The 19,687-nt window shown below is 39.3% G+C and overlaps 1 protein-coding gene across 1 annotated transcript in view; it reads left to right on the top strand.

Moving 5' to 3' along the window:
* The window catches only part of GALNT1 (polypeptide N-acetylgalactosaminyltransferase 1), a 162,519-nt gene that overhangs the window by 50,063 nt on the left and 92,769 nt on the right, over window positions 1-19,687 (top strand). Inside the window, exon 3 of the mRNA XM_081802511.1 lies at window positions 8,706-8,947. Within this exon, the coding sequence (XP_081658637.1) occupies window positions 8,809-8,947 (139 nt within the window). The 5' untranslated portion in view covers window positions 8,706-8,808. The remainder of the gene's footprint in view (window positions 1-8,705; window positions 8,948-19,687) is intronic.

Genomic DNA, 19,687 nt, shown 5'->3' with positions numbered 1-19,687 from the left:
TGGGTATTGAGGAGGGCACATTCTGCATGGAGCACTGGGTGTTATGCACAAACAATGAATCATGGAACACTACATCTAAAACTAATGATGTAATGTATGGGGATTAACATAAGAATAAAAAAATTTAAAAAAAAAGAATAGTGCAGAAATATGAACTATAAACAGTTAAGATATTACAAAATTAACCTCCACTTTATGAAGATCTTCCTTGTGAACACAATAGGATTTCTTTTTTATGGAATTTGCAGATGCGCAGAAACACCAGTTTTGCAGAAAAAGAATAACCCATTGTTTAAAAATTGGCTGATTCCAGGATTTGAAACCAATCTTTATTACTTTATCTATTGCTATTTGAAACCTGTATTGTGTTGTGCAAAAAAGACAAAGTAGATGGGGAAAGTTCCATGCTTAAAAGTGAGAAGTTCCGAGTTAATGAAGTTAGATATGTTTCTTTATTGCAGAACTTCACAGAACCTTTAGGGCAGTAATATGCAGTATGAATCTCCCAGGGCATATAACATTTCCCTAACTTACTTGACCATGGAGTTTCTTTTTAGTAAGAACCCACAGGTATGGGTCCTGCAGTTACAGGGTTCTTTAGAACAAAAGAGAATGACAGGGGCGCCTGGATGGCTCAGTTGGTTAAGCGACTGCCTTCAGCTCCGTCATGATCCCAGGGTCCTCTGATGGAGCCCTGCATCGAGCCCCGCATCGGGCTTCCTGCTCCGTGGGGAGTCTGCTTCTCCCTCTGCCTGCCACTCCACCTGCTTGTGCTCTCTCTCTGTCAAATAAATAAAATCTTAAAAAAAAAAAAAGAAAACCTTGTTGCGGAGAAGTTCAATATCTTATACTGCCTTCTGATAAAAACTATTTAGAAACTTCCCTATCTGTATGTCTTTTTCCTGCCAGGTTTCTTGAGTTGATGTTTCTTTTTGTAATGTGAATGGTGTGTCTCTTAGATTGGTGTTTAACTCTATGATAAGGGCTTCCATGGTGTGGATCATTGCCTTCAGGCTTGTACCATCTATGGTACCTGACCTGGTATCAGGAATGTAGTTGGTCAAGACTCAGTACATATCCAGATAGAATGGAATGAACTGTGACTCTAAAATACTGAAACTTTTTTTTTTAAACAATATAATAGACATAAAAGGTGCTGTACATTAATTTTAATAATGATGTCATTTTGTAAGACATTTTCAGAATTTTTCCTTTATTTTTTTAAGCATTTTAAAAAATATATTTTAGAGAGGGAGGGAGAGAGAGAGAATGCGCGCAAGTCAGGGGAGGGAAAGGAACAAGCAGACTCCCTGGTGAACGCAGAGCCCCACGCCAGGCTCAGGTACTGAGATCATGACCTGAGCTGAAACCAAGGGGCGGATGTTTAACCGACTGAGCCACCCAGGTGCCCCTGGAATTTTTCTTTTAAATGGCTCTTGACTTGAACTCCTCATCACCAACTTCTTTTCTATGACTTGTATCATTTTTTAATTTAATTTAATCCTAACAGTAGAATTGTTCCACCATAGACATGTAAACTTTTAACTACTAGATTTCTTGTTTCAGTAGGTGGAATATCATTTTTAGTAATTATGGTTGTTATACCTAAGGAAGATCAGTTGGTCAAAAGTAGCCAAGACCCTTCTCAAGAAGTAGTGCAAGGTGAGAAGACTTCTTTAGTGTATATCAAGAATTATTATAAAGCTCTAAGTGAGACAGCAATGTAGTGTAAGGGTAGATGGACCAGTGGAACAGAACATAGAATGCTGGAAACCTGGTTTATGACAAAGTTTGCATTGCATGCACAGCTTTAGTAAGAGGAACTTTCTACACATTGTGGCAGGACAATTGGTTATCCACGTAGAAGAAAGTGAGATTGAATCTCTACTTAAACCTGAAAGGTAAAACTTAAGAATTTTTAGACATTAGAACATTATTTTTAATGATCTCTAGATAGATAATGTATTTTTTTTTTTTAAAGATTTTTATTTATTTATTTGACAGACAGTGAGAGAGGGAACACAAGCAGGGGGAGTGGGAGAGGGAGAAGCAGGCTTCCCGCTGAGCAGGGAGCCTGATGCCGGGCTCGATCCCAGGACCCTGAGATCATGACCTGAGCTGAAGGCTTAACGACTGAGCCACCCAGGCGCCCCTAGAGAATTTCTTAAGACATAGAAAATGTAAACCACAAAAGATACCTCTTATTAAGAAGACAAGCTGTAAACTGGGAAAAAATTCTTGGAGTTCATGTAGCCAACACAAGATTAGAGTCCAGACTGCACAAAAATCTTTACAAACTAATTGGAAAAAGAACAACCCACTGAATAGAATAATGGGCTAGACTTCATAGGCACATTAGAGAAGAGGAAATGGAATGACCAGTAATGTCAGAGACAGTGGGGAAATGCAGATTAAAACTACGTTAAGATACCAACTACACACTCACCAGATTGTCAAAAAATAAGAAAGTCTGACATCAATAAGTGTTGCCAGGGATATAACACAACCAGAGCTCTCATTTTGCTTACTGTTTTGCTTCAACCACCTGGGAAAACAAATTGGTCGTATTTAGTCATACTGAAAATATGCATACCCTATGACCTAATACCCTTATGTGTGTACTCTAGGGGTTGGTGTGAAAATGCATGAGTTAAAAAAGGTTTTTAACATATTTAAATTGTGAAATAAAATTGTGTAATTTGTAATGTGGAAATTACATGAAATTCAAATTTCAGTGTCCATAAACAAAGTTCTGTTGGAATACTGTCACACTTACTTGTTTGTGTGTCATTTATGGCTGCTTTGGTGGTATAGTACCAGGGTTGAATGCTTACACTGCAGATCTTCTGTCTTGTAAAACCTAAAATATTTACCATCTTGCCCTTTGCAGAGGTTTACCACCCCTGCCCTGCACCCATTACTCCTACACGTGTGTGCCAGGAAACATGTTTAGGAATGTTCATAACAGTACTGTTTGTAATGATAGAAACCTAGAAAGAACCACATGTCTGTTAAGCGTAAAATGGATAAACTGTGGTATGCTAAGCCAGTGGAATACTATTCAGTAGTGAAAACTAATTGACTGTAACTGCATGCAACATATGGACGGGTCTCAGGAACTCGGTATTAAAGAAAAGAAGCAAGACAGATTTTTCCATTTATAAGTAGTTCAGAAACAGACAAATGTAAAGAAGGCATTGCTAAGGATACCAGCAAGGTAAAAATGTCAGGAAAAGAGAGGATGGTAAGTTTGGAATAGAAGTTGCCTTTGAGGAGCTGGGAAAGTTTTGTCCTTAAATTATTATCAGGATGACCCAGTACTGTTTACTTTTTTTGTTGTTGTTAGATTTTATTTATTTGACAGAGACACAGCGAGAGAGGGAACACAAGCAGGGGGAGTGGGAGAGGGAGAAGCAGGCTTCCCGCTGAGCAGGGAGCCCAATGTGGGGCTTGATCCCAGGACCCTGAGATCATGACCTGAGCCAAAGGCAGATGCTTAACCGACTGAGCCACCCAGGCGCCCCTTGTATTCAGCAACCTTGATGAAGTCATGAATTAGCTCTAATAGTTTATCTATTAATTTCTTTTAGAGTTTCTGTATAGAAATCATGCTGTCTGCAGATAATTTTGTCTCTTTTTCTCCCCGTCATCCTTATTCCTTTTCTTGTCTTATTGCTTAGACTCTAGTATGATGTCAAATTGAAGTAAGGATGCATAAGTCATCTTATGTTACAGAAATGCATGACAAGTCAACAAGTCCTGTCATTAAATATCTTTACTGTAGGTTAAAGAATTTTCTTTCTAGGCCTTTTTTGTTGTTGAAATCTTATATTGATGAATATTGATGAATTACCTCCGAAGTTAATGGCTTCAAACAATAGACATTTTTTATCTTGTATTTTCTTTGGGTCAGGAATGCAGGAGCCCTTTAGCAGGGCGGTGTTGATTCAGGATCTTTCTGGATATTGCAGTCAAAATGTCAGCAGGAGCTTCAGCCATCTGAAGGGTTGATTGGGACTGCTTCCAAAGGGGTTCACTTCCATACCTGGCATGATAGTACTGCTTGTTGGTAGGAGGCTTCAGTTTCTTACCATGTGGACCTTTTTATAAGGATGCTTAAGTATCCTTCTGACATTGGTGCTGGCTTTCCCCAGAGTGTGAGCTGAGAGAAAGCTAGGAGGACGTGTGTTTTATGACTGGCCTTGAAATCACACACCATTACTTCCACCATATTCTGTTGATTAGAAGCAAGTCACCAAATCCAGCCCCATGCTAGGAGGGAAATTACACTCCACAAAAATTGTTTTGTATATTGATTTTTTAAAGTCTGTCTGCCCCAGCAACGTTGCATAGGAGCAAGGGCTTCTGTTCGTATATCTTTACCTTAGACCCCTCCTTTGGGCCCCAAACTTTTGTATCCTTAGCTGTGGTTAATATCTCTTCTTGAAGGTATCAGGGTTACCTGATACTTAACATGTCCAAAGTCAAACTTAAGTTTCTTCCCATCTTGCTTCTTCCTTCCTTCCAAAAATTTGTCCTCTTTTATTGGTCCCTGTTTCTATGACTGGCACCACTCTGCACCCAGTGGTATAAGCTAGGATTTCCTCCTCTTTCCCCCCATCTAATTTGTCCTTGCATCCCGTTGAGTTTGTCCCTGAATACCCTCTTGAATCTGCCCACTCTTATCCAGCTCCAGTTTTATCTCACATCACAGTTTCCTCTTCTTTTGTCTTGGATCCCCTGACCTTTCAGTGTTGGGCTCCTTCCTGCTATAGAGCCCTTGCTACTCACTGCCCCCAATGCTTATTTTCCCCTCAAATCATGTTTTCCTCAGGGAAGCCTTTTTGACAAAGTTCGATCTTTGTAATACAGATGTTTATATTGCTGTGTACCTCCCTTCCAAACAATTATCACCAGTGAAATTTTATGTATATGTGACTGTTTGACTAATCCCTGCTTTCCTGGAGCCAACTCTAAATTTCATAAGGGCAAGGGGTGTGCATTCTGTTCACTTTTTTATTCCGTGCATTTGACACATTTCCTGTATTTACTGAGTTTGTGTGCATTGAACAAATTAATAAGTGAATGAATATGATTGATTATGGTTCTGATTGAGAAACAGAGTAAATAGAATATATAATAAATAAAATAATTTAGCTTCTCCTTACTATTTAGAGGAGGATTATCATATTTTTAAGTCTTTTAGTTTTTTTGGCAGAAGTTCCAGCTACAGATTAAATGAATAGATCTATAGAAACGTCCTGTCTCTCCTACCTCTGTTGTGTCATACGATGCAGAGTTAGTGATCCTAGGAGCCAAGGGTACCGTGTTCTTGTGAGAGGGGAGATAAGCACTGTAATGTACCCAGAAGTCTGAAGCTTTAGGTCCAAGGTAATGAAGCTTCCATTTTCTCCTAAAGGTACTGACTGTTGAGCTGTCTTCTTAGGCTTGAAATTTCCGGAGAGCCTTGGTTAGAAGTATGAGGGGTAGGAGAAAATAATTATTTAGCCCTAGAAAATGCTGATCAGTCTTGGGAGGAACTTGACAGTATGATACGTAGGGTAGAATCAAAAGTTTACGGATAGAATTGATCACTATAGTTTCACATAAATTCTGATATTATAACTTTTAAAATAAGGCAGTCAAATGCATTTCAAATGGAAGGTTTTAATCTATTGTTGGGACAAAAACTCTGAGCTTTAAGTGACTTCCAAGATAAATTCTGGTATGTTTCATTTGAGGAAATGTACACCATTTGTCGCCTTCTAAAATCGACATTGTTTCTTTGAAGTATTCCCCCATATTTATCTATTTTTAAGGGGATTGAGGTTGAATTCACAGAAACTCACCCTTTTAGCTATAGTTTTATAAGTTTGGACAAACGGACATAGTTGTCTGACCACCATCACAAGCAAGATATGGAATGTTTTCATGATCACAGGTTCCTTCACTCTCCTTTCTGGGCAGTTCTCTCCTTCCTCCACAGCCCCTGGTAACCACTCATTGATTTCTGTCCCCATAGTTTTGCCTTTGCCAGATTGCCCCGTAAGTGGAATCATGCAGTGTATGGTACACAGCATTTTTGTGGCTACTTTCTCTTAGCTTAATGCTTTTTATATTCATCCATATTATTGCATATATATCAAGAGTTCTTTTTGTTGCTGGATTAGTATTTCACTGTTTAGTGTACTACAGTTTATCCATTCACGAGGTGATGGACATTTGGATTCCAGATTTTAATGGTTATGATTAAGCTGCTATAAAGATTTGTGTACAGATCTTTGTGTAGACATATGTTTTCCTTTCTCTTAAGTAAATAGCTAAGAATGGAATTGCAGATTCTTGTAGAAAGAAACTGCCAAACTTGTTTTCCAGAGGGACTGTACCATTTTGCATTTCTACTGGCAACATATTACAGTTCCAGTTGCCGCAAATCCTAGCTAGCACTTGGTATTTTTCTTTTTCCCTTTAGCCGTATAGATTGGCACATAGTGGTGTTTTATTGTGGTCTCAAATAGCAGTTCCCTAAAAGCTAATGATGTTGAGCAACTTTTCATGTGTTCATTTGCCATCTGTATCGCTTTTTTGGTGACAAGACCTTTCAAACTTTTTGCCTCTTTTATTGGATTGGGTTTTTTTAAATTGTATTTTGAGAGTTCTTTATATATTCTGGATACGAGTCATTTATCAGATATTTAATTTGTAAGTATTTTTTCCCAATCTGTGACTTGTTTTTTTATTTTCTTAACTGTCTTTTGAAGAAGATTATAATTGTGAAGTCCATTTAATCAGTCTTACGATTTGTGCTTTTTGTTTTGTTTTGTTTTGTTCTATCTAAGGAAACGTTGCCTAACCCAAGGTCTGGAAGACTTTTTGCCTCTCCTTTATCTTCCTTTCTGCCAACACCTCCTGCTTCCTCCATATTCCTTCTTCCAAACACATACATACCCACTGAACTTCATCTTCAATTTTTGAATCTAATTGTGCTGCCTTGGAAAAATTAAATAGGAATGAATACAAAGTAATGGAGATTTGCATTGAAGTAATCTGGGCTGTAAGCATTAAAAAAAAAAAATCAGGTTTTCAAGAACATAAAGTTACTTTTGGATTTCAGATACTGTACAGCGGTCAGATTGTTTCCTTTGCCAGGGACCAAAAGAGGTAGCTTTTCATGGAAACTAGCTCAAAATATAAATTTATATCTATCTAGCTTTTCTGGAGAGAACTACTGCTCCATGAGGCTGTGCAGTGTAATGTTTTTGGTCCTCCCCTCACCGTGGTTACCATAGTCATCAGTAGTTGCTCACTGCACGTGACACGATATCAAATATTGAGTAAGTACAATTTTGAGGCAAGAACACAACAGTAACAGACATCCCTGTTCATTGTGCAATCAGGAAATGTTGGTTTGATGAAAGGAGGAATATAGGCAAGAGAGCAAAAGTCACAGAGAACAGAGCACAAATAATACTTTATAAGTATCACTTAGGATTTTTGGGGGTGCTTTTCAGGTTGCTGTCTAGCAACCTCGTGAAGCAGGCAAGAAGTATTATATCTTTTTCATAGATAAACTCTCTGGCCTGGCCTGAACTGTTCGGGTAAATACCTCTGCTGCCCACCATGGAACCTTAAGGTGCCCTTTGAGAAGCTGCTGTGTTGCCCATCAACGCAGTCCCTCAGAGCATCTGCTCATTTGGCTTTCATTGTGAGGCACACGTGCAAAGTGTGTGTTTCCTCAATCCACTTCATCTAAATGCACTTGGCTTGTCTCCCTCCTGGTCAGCAATGACACAGGCCTTTGAGCTTCCGTGTCTGCTGTTCATCAGAATGACTCCCGACCTCTCTGAGGTCCCTCAGTCTGCTCTAGAGCTCCCCAAGATGAGCTGCTTATGTAGCAGAAATGTTACTAGTCAGACTGTCCCAAATGACTTGCCAAATTTGGTGACAGTTTTCCAGTCATTTTCTCATGATATTTGAACAGATTGAGGGGCACGGGTGGGAGAACAGAAACTAAAGATCAGGGAAGTCTGTAAAATTACTGTCAGAGCCAGGATTAGGTCTCAGATCTTATGATCCTCTTTTCTTCTCCATTATACTTTCCCTGAGTGTTTCTGAATGGCTGGTGACCATTTGGTGTTTTTAGAATGGGATTCAATGGGCGAGAGATAAGAATTAGCCCAATAAACTACTGTGATACAAAACTAGGAGAACTCCTATTGCTCCTTGGGACCTGGGAACTGAATGTGAGTGGTCGAAATGGGACTGAGAATCGCTGGTTTCTTAAACTCCTGTGGCAATTAATGGCTTAGCATTTTTAATGTAGCAGTTGAATAGAAGGGAGTTAAACCCTTTGTGTTTGATGGGTATGATACAGTAGCTCACTATTGTTTTAATTTGCATTTTCCCAATTATACTTAATTGAGTGCTTTTTCACATTTATTGGCTATTCAGGTTTCCTTTCTGCAAAGTGCTTGTTTATATCCTTTACCCATTTTTCTTTTGGATTGTTGTATGTTTATTTGTAGGAGTTATTTGTATACGTTCTTGACACTATTAATTTTTATGTATTTTACAAGTATTTTTTAAGTCTGATTTTTAAACTTATTCTGAATAGTAAAATTTCATATGCATGTTAAATTAATCTTACAGTTCATTTTTAAGGTTCTGATATTTTTAAGTTAATCTTTTTTTTTTTGTCTCTATAGGTTATGAACGTGATTTCTGATGAAACTGGATTGGAATAATTTTCATGATCTTTGTATATTTATATATATATATATTTTAAAATTTTGCATTTGATTAAGTGCCATGAGAAAATTTGCATATTGCAAGGTGGTCCTAGCCACCTCCTTGATTTGGGTACTCTTGGATATGTTCCTGCTGCTTTACTTCAGTGAATGCAACAAATGTGATGAAAAAAAGGAGCGAGGACTTCCTGCTGGGGATGGTGAGTGATATTTTATAATAATACATCTGTTTTAATAAGTATATTACTGGTTTGTTCACTAATTTAGATACTATAAAATTTTAATTTTTTTAGATTAATAGTAATCCCTGGCTTCCTAGAAGATGATGATCATATTACCAACAGTTTTCCAGTGGGTTCTTCCAACAGATAAAATATTAAAGTATCATGTGTAGAATTACTAAATTCATTATTTGTGTTCAGTGTTACACGTGGTTAATTTTCTGCAAGTTGTGTTACCAAGTAATGTGGAAAAACTAATATCAACTATTATTAAACTAATAATGACTAGTAGTTGGAACCAACAAAATTGTATGGCATTAGTGTAATGCCAGAAATGCTGAGTGTTAAAATTACAGTATCTGGTATCAAAAGATGTTTGTTCCTTGCCTTCCCATCTCAGTTTTGAGGGAAATCCTTTTAGATGGATATGATCTGGAAAGTTCTTTTTGTTAATGCTGTAGATAGCTCCAGTTAGCACTTTTAGGGAGGGCTTTTGTAAAGATGAGGCTGTATAATAGAGGCTGCAGTGAGATTGCAGTATTTGGTATGGAAAAGAAAGGAAACACAAATATGAAGGCCTGGGTTGGAAAAACTAACATATTTGGCAGTGGACACTTGGAAAATTCAGTTTTGAACCCCTTGTGTTCAAACCAACAAACAAATGTTGCTTTTTATTTTTAAATTATTTTTATTTTTATTTTTTTAAAGATTTTATTTATTTATTTGAGAGAGAGAATGAGAGAGAGAGAGCAGGAGTTGGGGAGGGTCAGAGGGAGAAGCAGACTCCCTGCCAAGCAGGGAGCCCGATGCGGGACTCGATCCTGGGACTCCAGGATCATGACCTGAGCCGAAGGCAGTCGCTTAACCAGCTGAGCCACCCAGGCGCCCATTTTTATTTTTATTTTTTTAAAGATTTATTCATTTGAGAGAGAGTGCATGTGGGTGGGCTGGGGCGGGCAGGGAGAGGGAGAGGGGAAGCAGACTCCTCGCTGAGCGCAGAGCCTGTCTTGAAGCTGGATCTCATGACCCTGAGATCAGGACCTGAGCCGAAATCAAGAGTTGGACACTTAACCAATTAAGCCACCCAGGTGCCCTTGCTTTTTATTTTTTTAAACATAATGAAAATGACTTTGCATTATGAGTCAATAATTCAGCTCTTCGGAGCTCTGAACTCTGTATGATTAGTTATAGAAAATCTGGCTGTATAGTGATTCTGTTTTTAGGAATTACATGTGAATGACTACTGTTTTAATGTAAGCTTTGAGTATGTGATCATTATTTAAATTTTTTGTATTTTTATAATGAGAGCACCTGGTCCCCTAAAGTTTATAATCTAAAAGTATTTGTTTGTATTGGTTAACTGTGCCTACTTACTGTAATTTTTATAGATGAGATTGTTTAACCAGTCCTGTTTATTTCTTCTTGGGAAATTTGCCTAAAATTAGGCTCATTGGCTAACACTGGGCTCTAGTAATACCTAGGCTAACCGCTGACTTTTTAATTTTCACTTTCCCCTTAAGTTTTTTTTTTTTTTTTTAAGATTTTATTTATTTATTTGACAGAGACACAGCGAGAGAGGGAACACAAGCAGGGGGAATGGGAGAGGGAGAAGCAGGCTTCCCGCTGAGCAGGGAGCCTGATGTGGGGCTCGATCCCAGGACCCTGGGATCATGACCTGAGCCAAAGGAAGATGCTTAACGACTGAGCCACCCAGGCGCCCCTCCCCTTAAGTTTTAATAAAATATACTTTAATTCAAAGTCAGCCTATTAATTTGCTGACTTTCCTGCTTTACTCTGTGGCTCTGCTGTTTAGTAACTTTGTTGGGTGACAGAATGCGCCTCCTTAACTTTTGTTAGAGCTATAACTCTGTCTACATTTTACTCAAAAGGCGGGTATTACCATCCACCAGTAGCTCAGATACTCTTTTCCCAAATAGAACAGAGTAGCTTTCCCCTCCACTTTAATTCATTGCCATTTATAGTGGGAGCTCATGGTGTTCTATTTTAAATGCAAAGACACGAAAGTAAGAAAGAATAGGACTTTTAGTGTGTGAAGATCCACTTGGTGAATGTTTTTTTTCTTTTTTTAAGATTTATTTATTTAGGGGTGCCTGGGTGGCTCAGTCGTTAAGCGTCTGCCTTCCCAGGGTCCTGGGATCGAGCCCCGCATCGGGCTCTCTGCTCAGCGGGAAGCCTGCTTCTCCCTCTCCAACTCCCCCTGCTTGTGTTCCCTCTCTCGCTGTGTCTCTCTCTGTCAAATAAAGAAATAAAATATATATTAAAAAAAGATTTATTTATTTATTTAAGAGAGAGAGTATGAGCAGCAGGAGGGTTAGAGGGAGAGAGGAGAGAAGCAGACTCCCCGCTGAGTGCAGAACCTGACCCGGAAAAGACAGAGTGTATGTTCATTTCACTCTTAGTGGAGGCTATTGCTAATCTGGACCTATGTTTATTTTGGTTTTTAAGGAATATATTTTGTTTTCTATTTAAGGTATAGTCTGTACTTATATTCAGGAATTTAATGGATATTTGTTTATTTGCATTTTCCTTTCTAGGCATCCTAGGCAGTTTTTCAAAAAAAAGATTTACTTATTTATTTGAGAGAGAGAGTGGGAGTGGGGAGAGGGGCAGAAGGAGAGGTAGAAAAGCAGACTCCCCACTGAACGCAGAGCCTGACATGGGGCTCGATCCCACAACCCCAAGATCACGACCCGAGCCGAAGTCAAGAGTCGGACACTCAACCGCCTGAGCCACCCATGTGCCCCATTGGTGAATGTTTTTAAAACTCTGATATGTGCTAGGCAGTGTATTAAGAGCTAGTGATACACAGCTCAACAACAAAAAACATAAGAGAAAATTCCTCCCTTCAGGGAACTCAGTCCAACGGGAGAGAAAGAATAATAGTAAAATACTGATAGAATAAATAGCGTTGTAGAGATGTGCCTAAGAGCAGAATGGAAGGAACACGTGTCTGAGAGGGTGCAGTAAGGAAATAATGCTCATGCTGAGCAGTGTCAGGGTGAGCAGGTTTTTGTTAGGTTTGATGAATAAACAAGGGAAAGAAGCATGTGCAAGATAAGGAAGTGACAGAACAGAGTTGATGGATAGAGAACGTGAGGAAGGAGCACAGATGAAGCTTGGGAGGTTGGCAAAGGCCACATCACAGAAGGCCTTTTATAGCATGCTGAGGGTTTTGGCATGCCATTGAAGGATTTTAAACAAGTAAGTAACCTGATGGGATCCAGACTTTGAGAAGAAAGCTTTTGGTGGTCATGTGGCTGACATAGTGGAAGAGACTAGCTGCGCGGCTATTGTGACAGTTTAGAGAAGTTCTTGGGGACTACACTAAAGTGATACTGAACTAGAAAGGAAAACAATATATATGAGAAGTATGTAAGTGGTGGAATTTCTATAACGTGGGGAGCCACTGAATGTAGGTAGTAATAAAGGGGGAGTTTAAGATCCCTCTCAGGTTTCCCTGTTTGGTGAGTTGACAGGAGATAGGCCCCCAGAGGTAGAGCAGCTTTGATGGAAGGTAGCAGGAAGAGCTGGGTTGGTAGTATTTGACTTGGAAGTGCTGGTAGGGATGTTCAAGGTGCAGAATGTAGGTGGTAGTGTAAGCCTTGTCTGTGCAGAAGACTGCGCCAGGAGCATGTGTAGACTTAGAAGAGACAGACCCAGTGTTGGAGAGCATCATGGAAGTCAGTAAAGGAAGAGAGGCTTCTCAGGAAGTGAGAGGTGGAAGGAGACACCAGAGGGAGGGCGGTCATGAAAACCCAGGAGTGTTGTTTGTCAGAGATTTTACCTGAGATAAAGATAAGGTGTTTCTTTCTGTTTGGTAATGGGGTTTTTTTTTTGACCCTGGCAGATGCTGTTTCAGTGGCAGTGGATTTGATGTACCCATGAAGGAGTAGAGACACAGTGTAGCTTATTCTTTTAGGAAGATTGGACACAGAGGAAAGGGGTTGTTGGCGTGCCTGGCTAGTTCAGTCAGTGGAGCATGCAACTCCTGATCTCGCGGTTGTGAGTTTGAGCCCCACATTGGGTAAAGAGATTACTTAAAAATAAAATCTTAACAAAAAGAAAAAAACAAAGAAGAAAAGGTGTAGTGCAGTAGTTAAAGGAATGGAGGCAAAGTCATATGTATGCGTGTATTTTTTATGTACTGCGAGGGGAAGGTTTAAAATACAAGGGACAAATGTAATACCTGAAGGAGCACATTCTTAGCACATGAGACAGTATGGTATCAGAGCCATAAGAAAAGGATTGTATTTGAAGAAATTGCCAAGGTTAATACAGTTCTGAAAGCCACTGTGGCATGAGCATCAAAGACAAGAAGTGGCTTTTCTACAAAGTACAAAAGTACTACCTAAAGTAGAAATGGTCTGGGAGTAACAGCATGGAGCTGTGAGCCCTCATCAGGACCTCCTGAGAAAGAATGACCAGTTCTCCCAAAAGAGGTTTGTGAGGCTAGCAGGCTCTGGGGGAGGGCAGATTTAAGTCCAGTGAAGGGGCCTGTGTGTTGTGGAGAAAGGCAATGAAGAAGCTTTACAATGGCCAGGGTGGGGATTGGGTGTTGGGTGGGACAACTGAGAAGGAGAGAAGCACAAGGGAGAAGGACTGAGCAGTACGCCCGAAGGTGAGGAGACAGTATGAAAGGAGATGGAGTGGGAGGCTGGCAGTTCCAGATGGGGCTTTAAGGCCTCCCTTTGCAACTTTGTTCCTTGTAGCTTAAGGAGTTAAAGGGAAAGAGGGGGAAGATGATTTGAGGAAGCGGGACAGTCGATGCTAAGAAAGAACGGCTTGAAAAATCTCCCTGTGAAGTTTCAGTGCAGTAGGAGCTGGGAGGTTGTGGGTGGTGCCAGTGCCCTGAAGTCAGCGGGTTCTCAGCATAAGGCTGGGAAGGGCTTGCAGCGGTCCCTGAGGAACTGACACTGAAGTGGCTGGGAGAGGACACATAGCTGAGGGCAGCGAGGACGTGGAGACAGGTGTACCCAGTCATCCGAAGAGTGGAGGTCTCTTGATAGTACCATGAAGTCTCCAGGATCTTTGGTTTTTATGGCATTTGAAAAACCAAAAAAGCAAAAGGCAAAAAACAATGAACAGATAGGACCCTCCAGAATTACCGTTTCAGTATTATAAAGATCTCATTTCTTTTTTTTTTTTTTTTTAAGATTTTATTTATTTATTTGACAGAGACACAGCGAGAGAGGGAACACAAGCAGGGGGAGTGGGAGAGGGAGAAGCAGGCCTCCCGCGGAGCAGGGAGCCCGATGCAGGGCTCGATCACAGGACCGTGAGATCATGACCTGAGCCGAAGGCAGATGCCTAATGACTAAGCCACCCAGGCACCCATAAAGATCTCATTTCTGAACATTGTTTGAACTGCTTTACAGTGCCTATTTGGTGAAATTTATCAAATTCTCATCTTTATGTTGTGAATAAAGGGGTCTGTTTTTAAGTGGAATGGCCGATTAACTTTATCATAATGTTGAATCTCTTAAAAGATTATCATTGATAATCCGTTTTCTAGGATTTACTTGTTACTTGCCCTACTTCAGGTAACAGTGGGCCAGTCTTTGTGATTACAGAGGGGTTGGTTTTGGTTTGTTTTGTTTTCCTGAGCAGTTCCTGTCTCATAGTTTTATACTTGGCATTTTATACCCCAGGTGAGAATAGCAAAATTCTTCTCTTGCTACAGAGTTAGAGAGGCTCCCCTTGAGAAACTGGGGTTAGTGTGGGTTGTGTCCTGGGAATATTTTTTTGCCCTTCTGCCTTCCACATTAGCTCATTCGCTCAATTTATGGATTTGGATGTTGTATAGAATATTCAGTATTTTTACAGATGCAGTTTCAAGTAGGAATTGATCTTTTGTGCCAACACTATACTTAATTTTCAGATCATTAAGATGTTGATGATTCAAGTTTTCATGTGTGTATGCTAGAATTATTTCAACTATCAAACATCAGGAAGCCTGGTGATTAAAAACTTAAAAATATTAGTAAAGGCTTTCAGAAATTTATAATTTTTTTTGCATGTATAGAGTTTTATATACTGAACACATTACAAATAAATCAAACATAAAATTGGAACGAGGTTTGAAACAGATAAGGATTTGAGGTAGCAGAGAGTTATCAGTGAATTTTGCTATATAATTCTGATATGTCTTTTTTTTGAGAGAGAGAGGGAGAGAGAGCACACGTGCGCATGAGGGGGGAGTGGGAGGGCAGAGGGAGAGAGAGAATCTTAAGCAGGCTCCACGCTCAGCGCGGAGCCTGATGCCAACCTCTATCTCATAACCCTGAGATCATGACCTAAGTTGAAATCAGAGTCGGACGCTTAATCCACTGAGCCAACCAGGCGCCCCTATAATCTTGATGTTAAAAAATCAGGTAATTTGTTGTATTTCGTCATCATCTTACATACTTTTGTTTATAGAATACTTAATATTTTATATACTACTAAGAAAGCAGTAACATTCCAGTTACCATTGTAAGCCACATCCTATTTTCCAAGATTGTTAAAATGTGGAAAAAATATTTTGGGATAGGTAAAATATAATGCCTAAAAACAGTAAAGGTGATAATTGTGTAATAAGATAAAATCATTTGGGAGAAATGATTTTAGCCTTTTATTAGTATTTTTCCCCCAAGGATATTATAACTTTATACTTCTTTATTCTACTTACATGAGAAAAACACAAATTAAAAATTTCTAAGATTTATTAAAGTACGTTCAAAGGTATATCATGTGGTTTGTGTATATTGATATGATCTGGTGGCATTTAGAGTGAATCTGTAGTTTTCTTGGTAATTAAGTTCTTAAAATATGACACTTTATTGTCTTTTAAATGGCGTTTACCTGAAATATAAAAACCATTTGTTCTCACATAATACTTTGGATTAACATTTTGGTCTCTCCCTTGTCAAAGTTGATTTGATTGTTAGAAATGAACTGCATGTAAAATTTTATGCCAAGAAAAATTTTCTTTCAGTTCAGAAAATGATATCCAAAACCCATTTTGGTTGTTCTCAAACAAAAATTTCACTGAACTCACTTTTAATTTACATAAAAGACTGGTAAGTAGAATGCATGGGAAATTAATGCTTAACCATTTAATCTGCAAGCACATTAGTAGTGAAAATCTATTCATTATCCACATGCATGTTATCCTGAGTTCTTTGCCAAAGAAACCTAATTGACTAGTCCATTTAATTCTTTAGGATATTATAATTTCTCAATTAGAGTATTGTGGTGGATTCTGTAAGTCATGTAATAGTCATATAATTCTTGGTAATTTCCACTGTAGCTTGGAAATCTCATGTGTACCAGTAGGTTAAATGATATAATGTGGGCATTATACTAGATATTCAGATTATTAGTAAGTACCAAGTGGTCAAATCAGTAAAATGTTGCAACATCAGGATTGTATATCTTGTACAGTTTTGTCTGCTTCTTTAAGACTTTTTTTTAAAGATTTTATTTATTTATTTGACAGAGAGAGATCCCGCGAGAGAGGGAACACAAGCAGGGGGAGTGAGAGAGGGAGACGTAGGCGGAGCAGGGAGCCTGATGTGGGGCTCGATCCCAGGACCCTGGGATCATGACCCGAGCCGAAGGCAGACGCTTAACAACTGAGCCACCCAGGCGCCTCATGTTTCTTTAAGATCTTAAAGCCAGAGTTTTACTCCATAATGATGGGGCAAGATTTTAACATTCTGGCCATACAGTCTCTTATTCTGTAAGCAATCAAGTTTATACTTACTAGTCCTTACAGTAGTAATTCCTGGAGTCCTCCTTCATGCTCCCCCAACTCCCATGGAAAATGTCAAACATAAACCAAAGTAGAGAAAATAAAACTCCCATATACCCACCGTCTGGCTTCAGCAGTTGTCAATTTAAGACTAGTCTTGTGGCATGGATACATGGGTACATGGATACCTCTTTTTCTCTGTCCTCCCTTTTAATCTTTTTGTTGTTGTTGACGAAGAAATTGGTTGTTTCTTTTTCCCAGTTTCCCGCAGTCAGTATTTGCATCCCTTTAACACTTTTTGTCATGTCCTTCAGTGCCCTATATTTTCTTTGAATTGGTAGGTAGGTCTGGAGGCTTGATCAAGTTCAGGATCTTCCCCCTGCCCCTACCACCTCACCCCAGCAAAAATATGTTATAGATGGTGTTCTGTATAACTTAATATTCTTAATTTGAAAACTAAACAGCATGAAAAAAATTTTTTCCCATTTTAACTTTTCTTTAAAGCATCATTTTATACTAAAATAGGGCTCAGGTAACTGAATGATATTTATAATCAGGTCCACTAGATATCTCCTTACCTGCTCTTTGTGTTAACTCTGCCATGCACACAGGGTAATTGCTACCTCCAGAACTCTGCTGCTTTCTGCTGACCCCTGAACATCCCAATTCCCAAATCTGTTGGTTGCTCTTTTTTTTTTTTTTTCCAGAGACAGTAGGTAAGTAGAATTGATTCTAAGAGTTTTATAATTTATGATTTTTAAACATTTAAAATTGTATATGGGGGTTATACATCTTTACTTGTATTATAGGTTTTATTACGCTTGTCACTGACAGTTTTTGAAATCTATCAACCCTAATATTTAAAGAGCTTTGGGGCACCTTGGTGCCTCAGTTACTTAAGTGCCAGACTCTTGATTGTGGTTCAGGTCATGATCACAAGATTGTGAGATCGAGCCCCGCATCAGGCTCCGTGCTGAGTGTGGAGCTTGCTTAAGATTGTCTCTCTCTCGGGCGCCTGGGTGGCTCAGTCGGTTAAGCATCCGATTCTTGATTTCGACTCAGGTCATAATCTCTGGGTCATGAGATCGAGCCCCACCTCGAGTCCGGGCTGGGTGTGGAGCCTACTTAGGATTCTCTCTCCCTCTACCCCCCCATCCACCGCCCACTTGCACACATGCACGCTCTGTCAAAAACACATGATAAGGGGTGCCTGGGTGGCTCAGTCATTAAGCGTCTGCCTTCGGCTCAGGTCATGATACCAGGGTCCTGGGATCGAGCCCCGCGTCGGTCTCCCTGCTTCTCCCTCTCCCACTTCCCTTGCTTGTGTTCCTGCTCTTGTTGTGTCTCTCTCTGTCAAATAAATAAATAAATAAAATCTTTTAAAAAAAAAAACACATTAAAAAAATAAAGAGCTTAGTTATTTGGCAAACATTAGGCAGGATTTGTTTTTAAAAATGGTTTTACATGGGGCGCCTGGGTGGCTCAGTTGGTTAGGCGACTTCCTTCGGCTCAGGTCATGATCCTGGAGTCCCAGGATCGAGTCCCGCATCGGGCTCCCTGCTCAGCGGGGAGTCTGCTTCTCCCTCTGACCCTCCTCCCTCTCGTGCTCTCTGTCTCTCATTCTCTCTCTCTCAAATAAATAAATAAAATCTTTAAAAAAAAATGGTTTTACATGAGTTTTCTATAATTTTAAAGTTATTTCCTAATATTTTAATGCCCTCCTAAAATCACAGTTCATTCTGAGAACAGGGACAAAATTATTTTATACCATTTTTTTCTTGATGTTTTCTAAGATAGGTTTTTATATTCTAGACAGAGTTGTTGAAGACACAGTAATTTCGTATTCTACAGCCCTGGTGTTTGTAGGTTGCTTTGTACCACCATCTGAAACAACCATCTTACAGGTCAGCTTTACCAGCTAGTGCTATTCTTGGGCAGATGAAACCTGGCTGAAGAGAGATGGTTTGTCTACTGCCTTGATGTCTATTTTTGTGTAGAGACTTTTTGGAGGTGCCTAAAAAAATGAACAACAGGAGAATAAAAATTTCAGCTTTAAAAATAAACAAGTAATGTACAAAACAAGTATTTTTATCCCATTCTTGACCTTACCTCATTCTTTTCCCATGCCTTTTAGATGAGAAGTTTAATAATACTTTTTTCCAAGTTTAATATATCTGAGAACTTGTTTTTCTTGGAACACTTTTGAACATCTCTAAAGTGTAAAACAAGAAACAGTATTTGGAAATTGCTGAATATTACTCTTTTTAAATTTAAATTTTTTAAAAGATTTTATTTATCTGAGAGAGAGAGTGCTCACGTGCATGAGTGGGGCAGGGGCAAAGGGAGTGGGAGAAGCAGACTCCCCGCTGAATAGGGAGCCCAACGTGGGGCTTGAATCCAGGACCCCGAGATCATGACCTGAGCTGAAAGCAGATGCTTAACTGACTGAGCCACCCAGGTGTCCCTGAATATTACTCTTTTTATGTATATATCAAGTGATAACATTACTTCTGATTAGAATTATCTTTCATGATGCTCCACCTCACTTAATGCTTATTATAATGCCTATTATCGATTCTAGGATTTCATTTTGACTTATTTTGAATAACACTTTTGCTCACATATTAATTCAGCGTATAGTTATAAAACTCCTATAGGACATTATGCTGAATTCCACAAAAGGTACACGAATGAATCAAACCTGAGCTAAAAGGAGATGTAATCTAGTGGAGGGCCCACAAGACAGGTTGGCAGTCATTATAGGAGGGAGCAATTGATAGAGACCTAAGAGCCCTTGATGAAATGACGTGGCAGTCAAGAGTAGTAGATGATCACTGGAGAGAGATTTGGAAAAGCTGCAGACAAGAGAAGCTGTTTTAGCTGGGCCTTAAAAGACAAGTAGATGGTTGGTATTACAGAAATAAGACTAGGGAGGTGCTGTGGGAGGGGCCTTCTGTGAGCAAAGG

Source organism: Leptonychotes weddellii, chromosome 13 (genome assembly GCF_054177405.1).
Source record: "Leptonychotes weddellii isolate Sample4059 chromosome 13, ASM5417740v2, whole genome shotgun sequence".
Classification (NCBI taxonomy): domain Eukaryota; kingdom Metazoa; phylum Chordata; class Mammalia; order Carnivora; family Phocidae; genus Leptonychotes; species Leptonychotes weddellii.
Note: the sequence above shows the minus strand (reverse complement) of the source record. Positions and strands in the feature narration are given on the sequence as shown.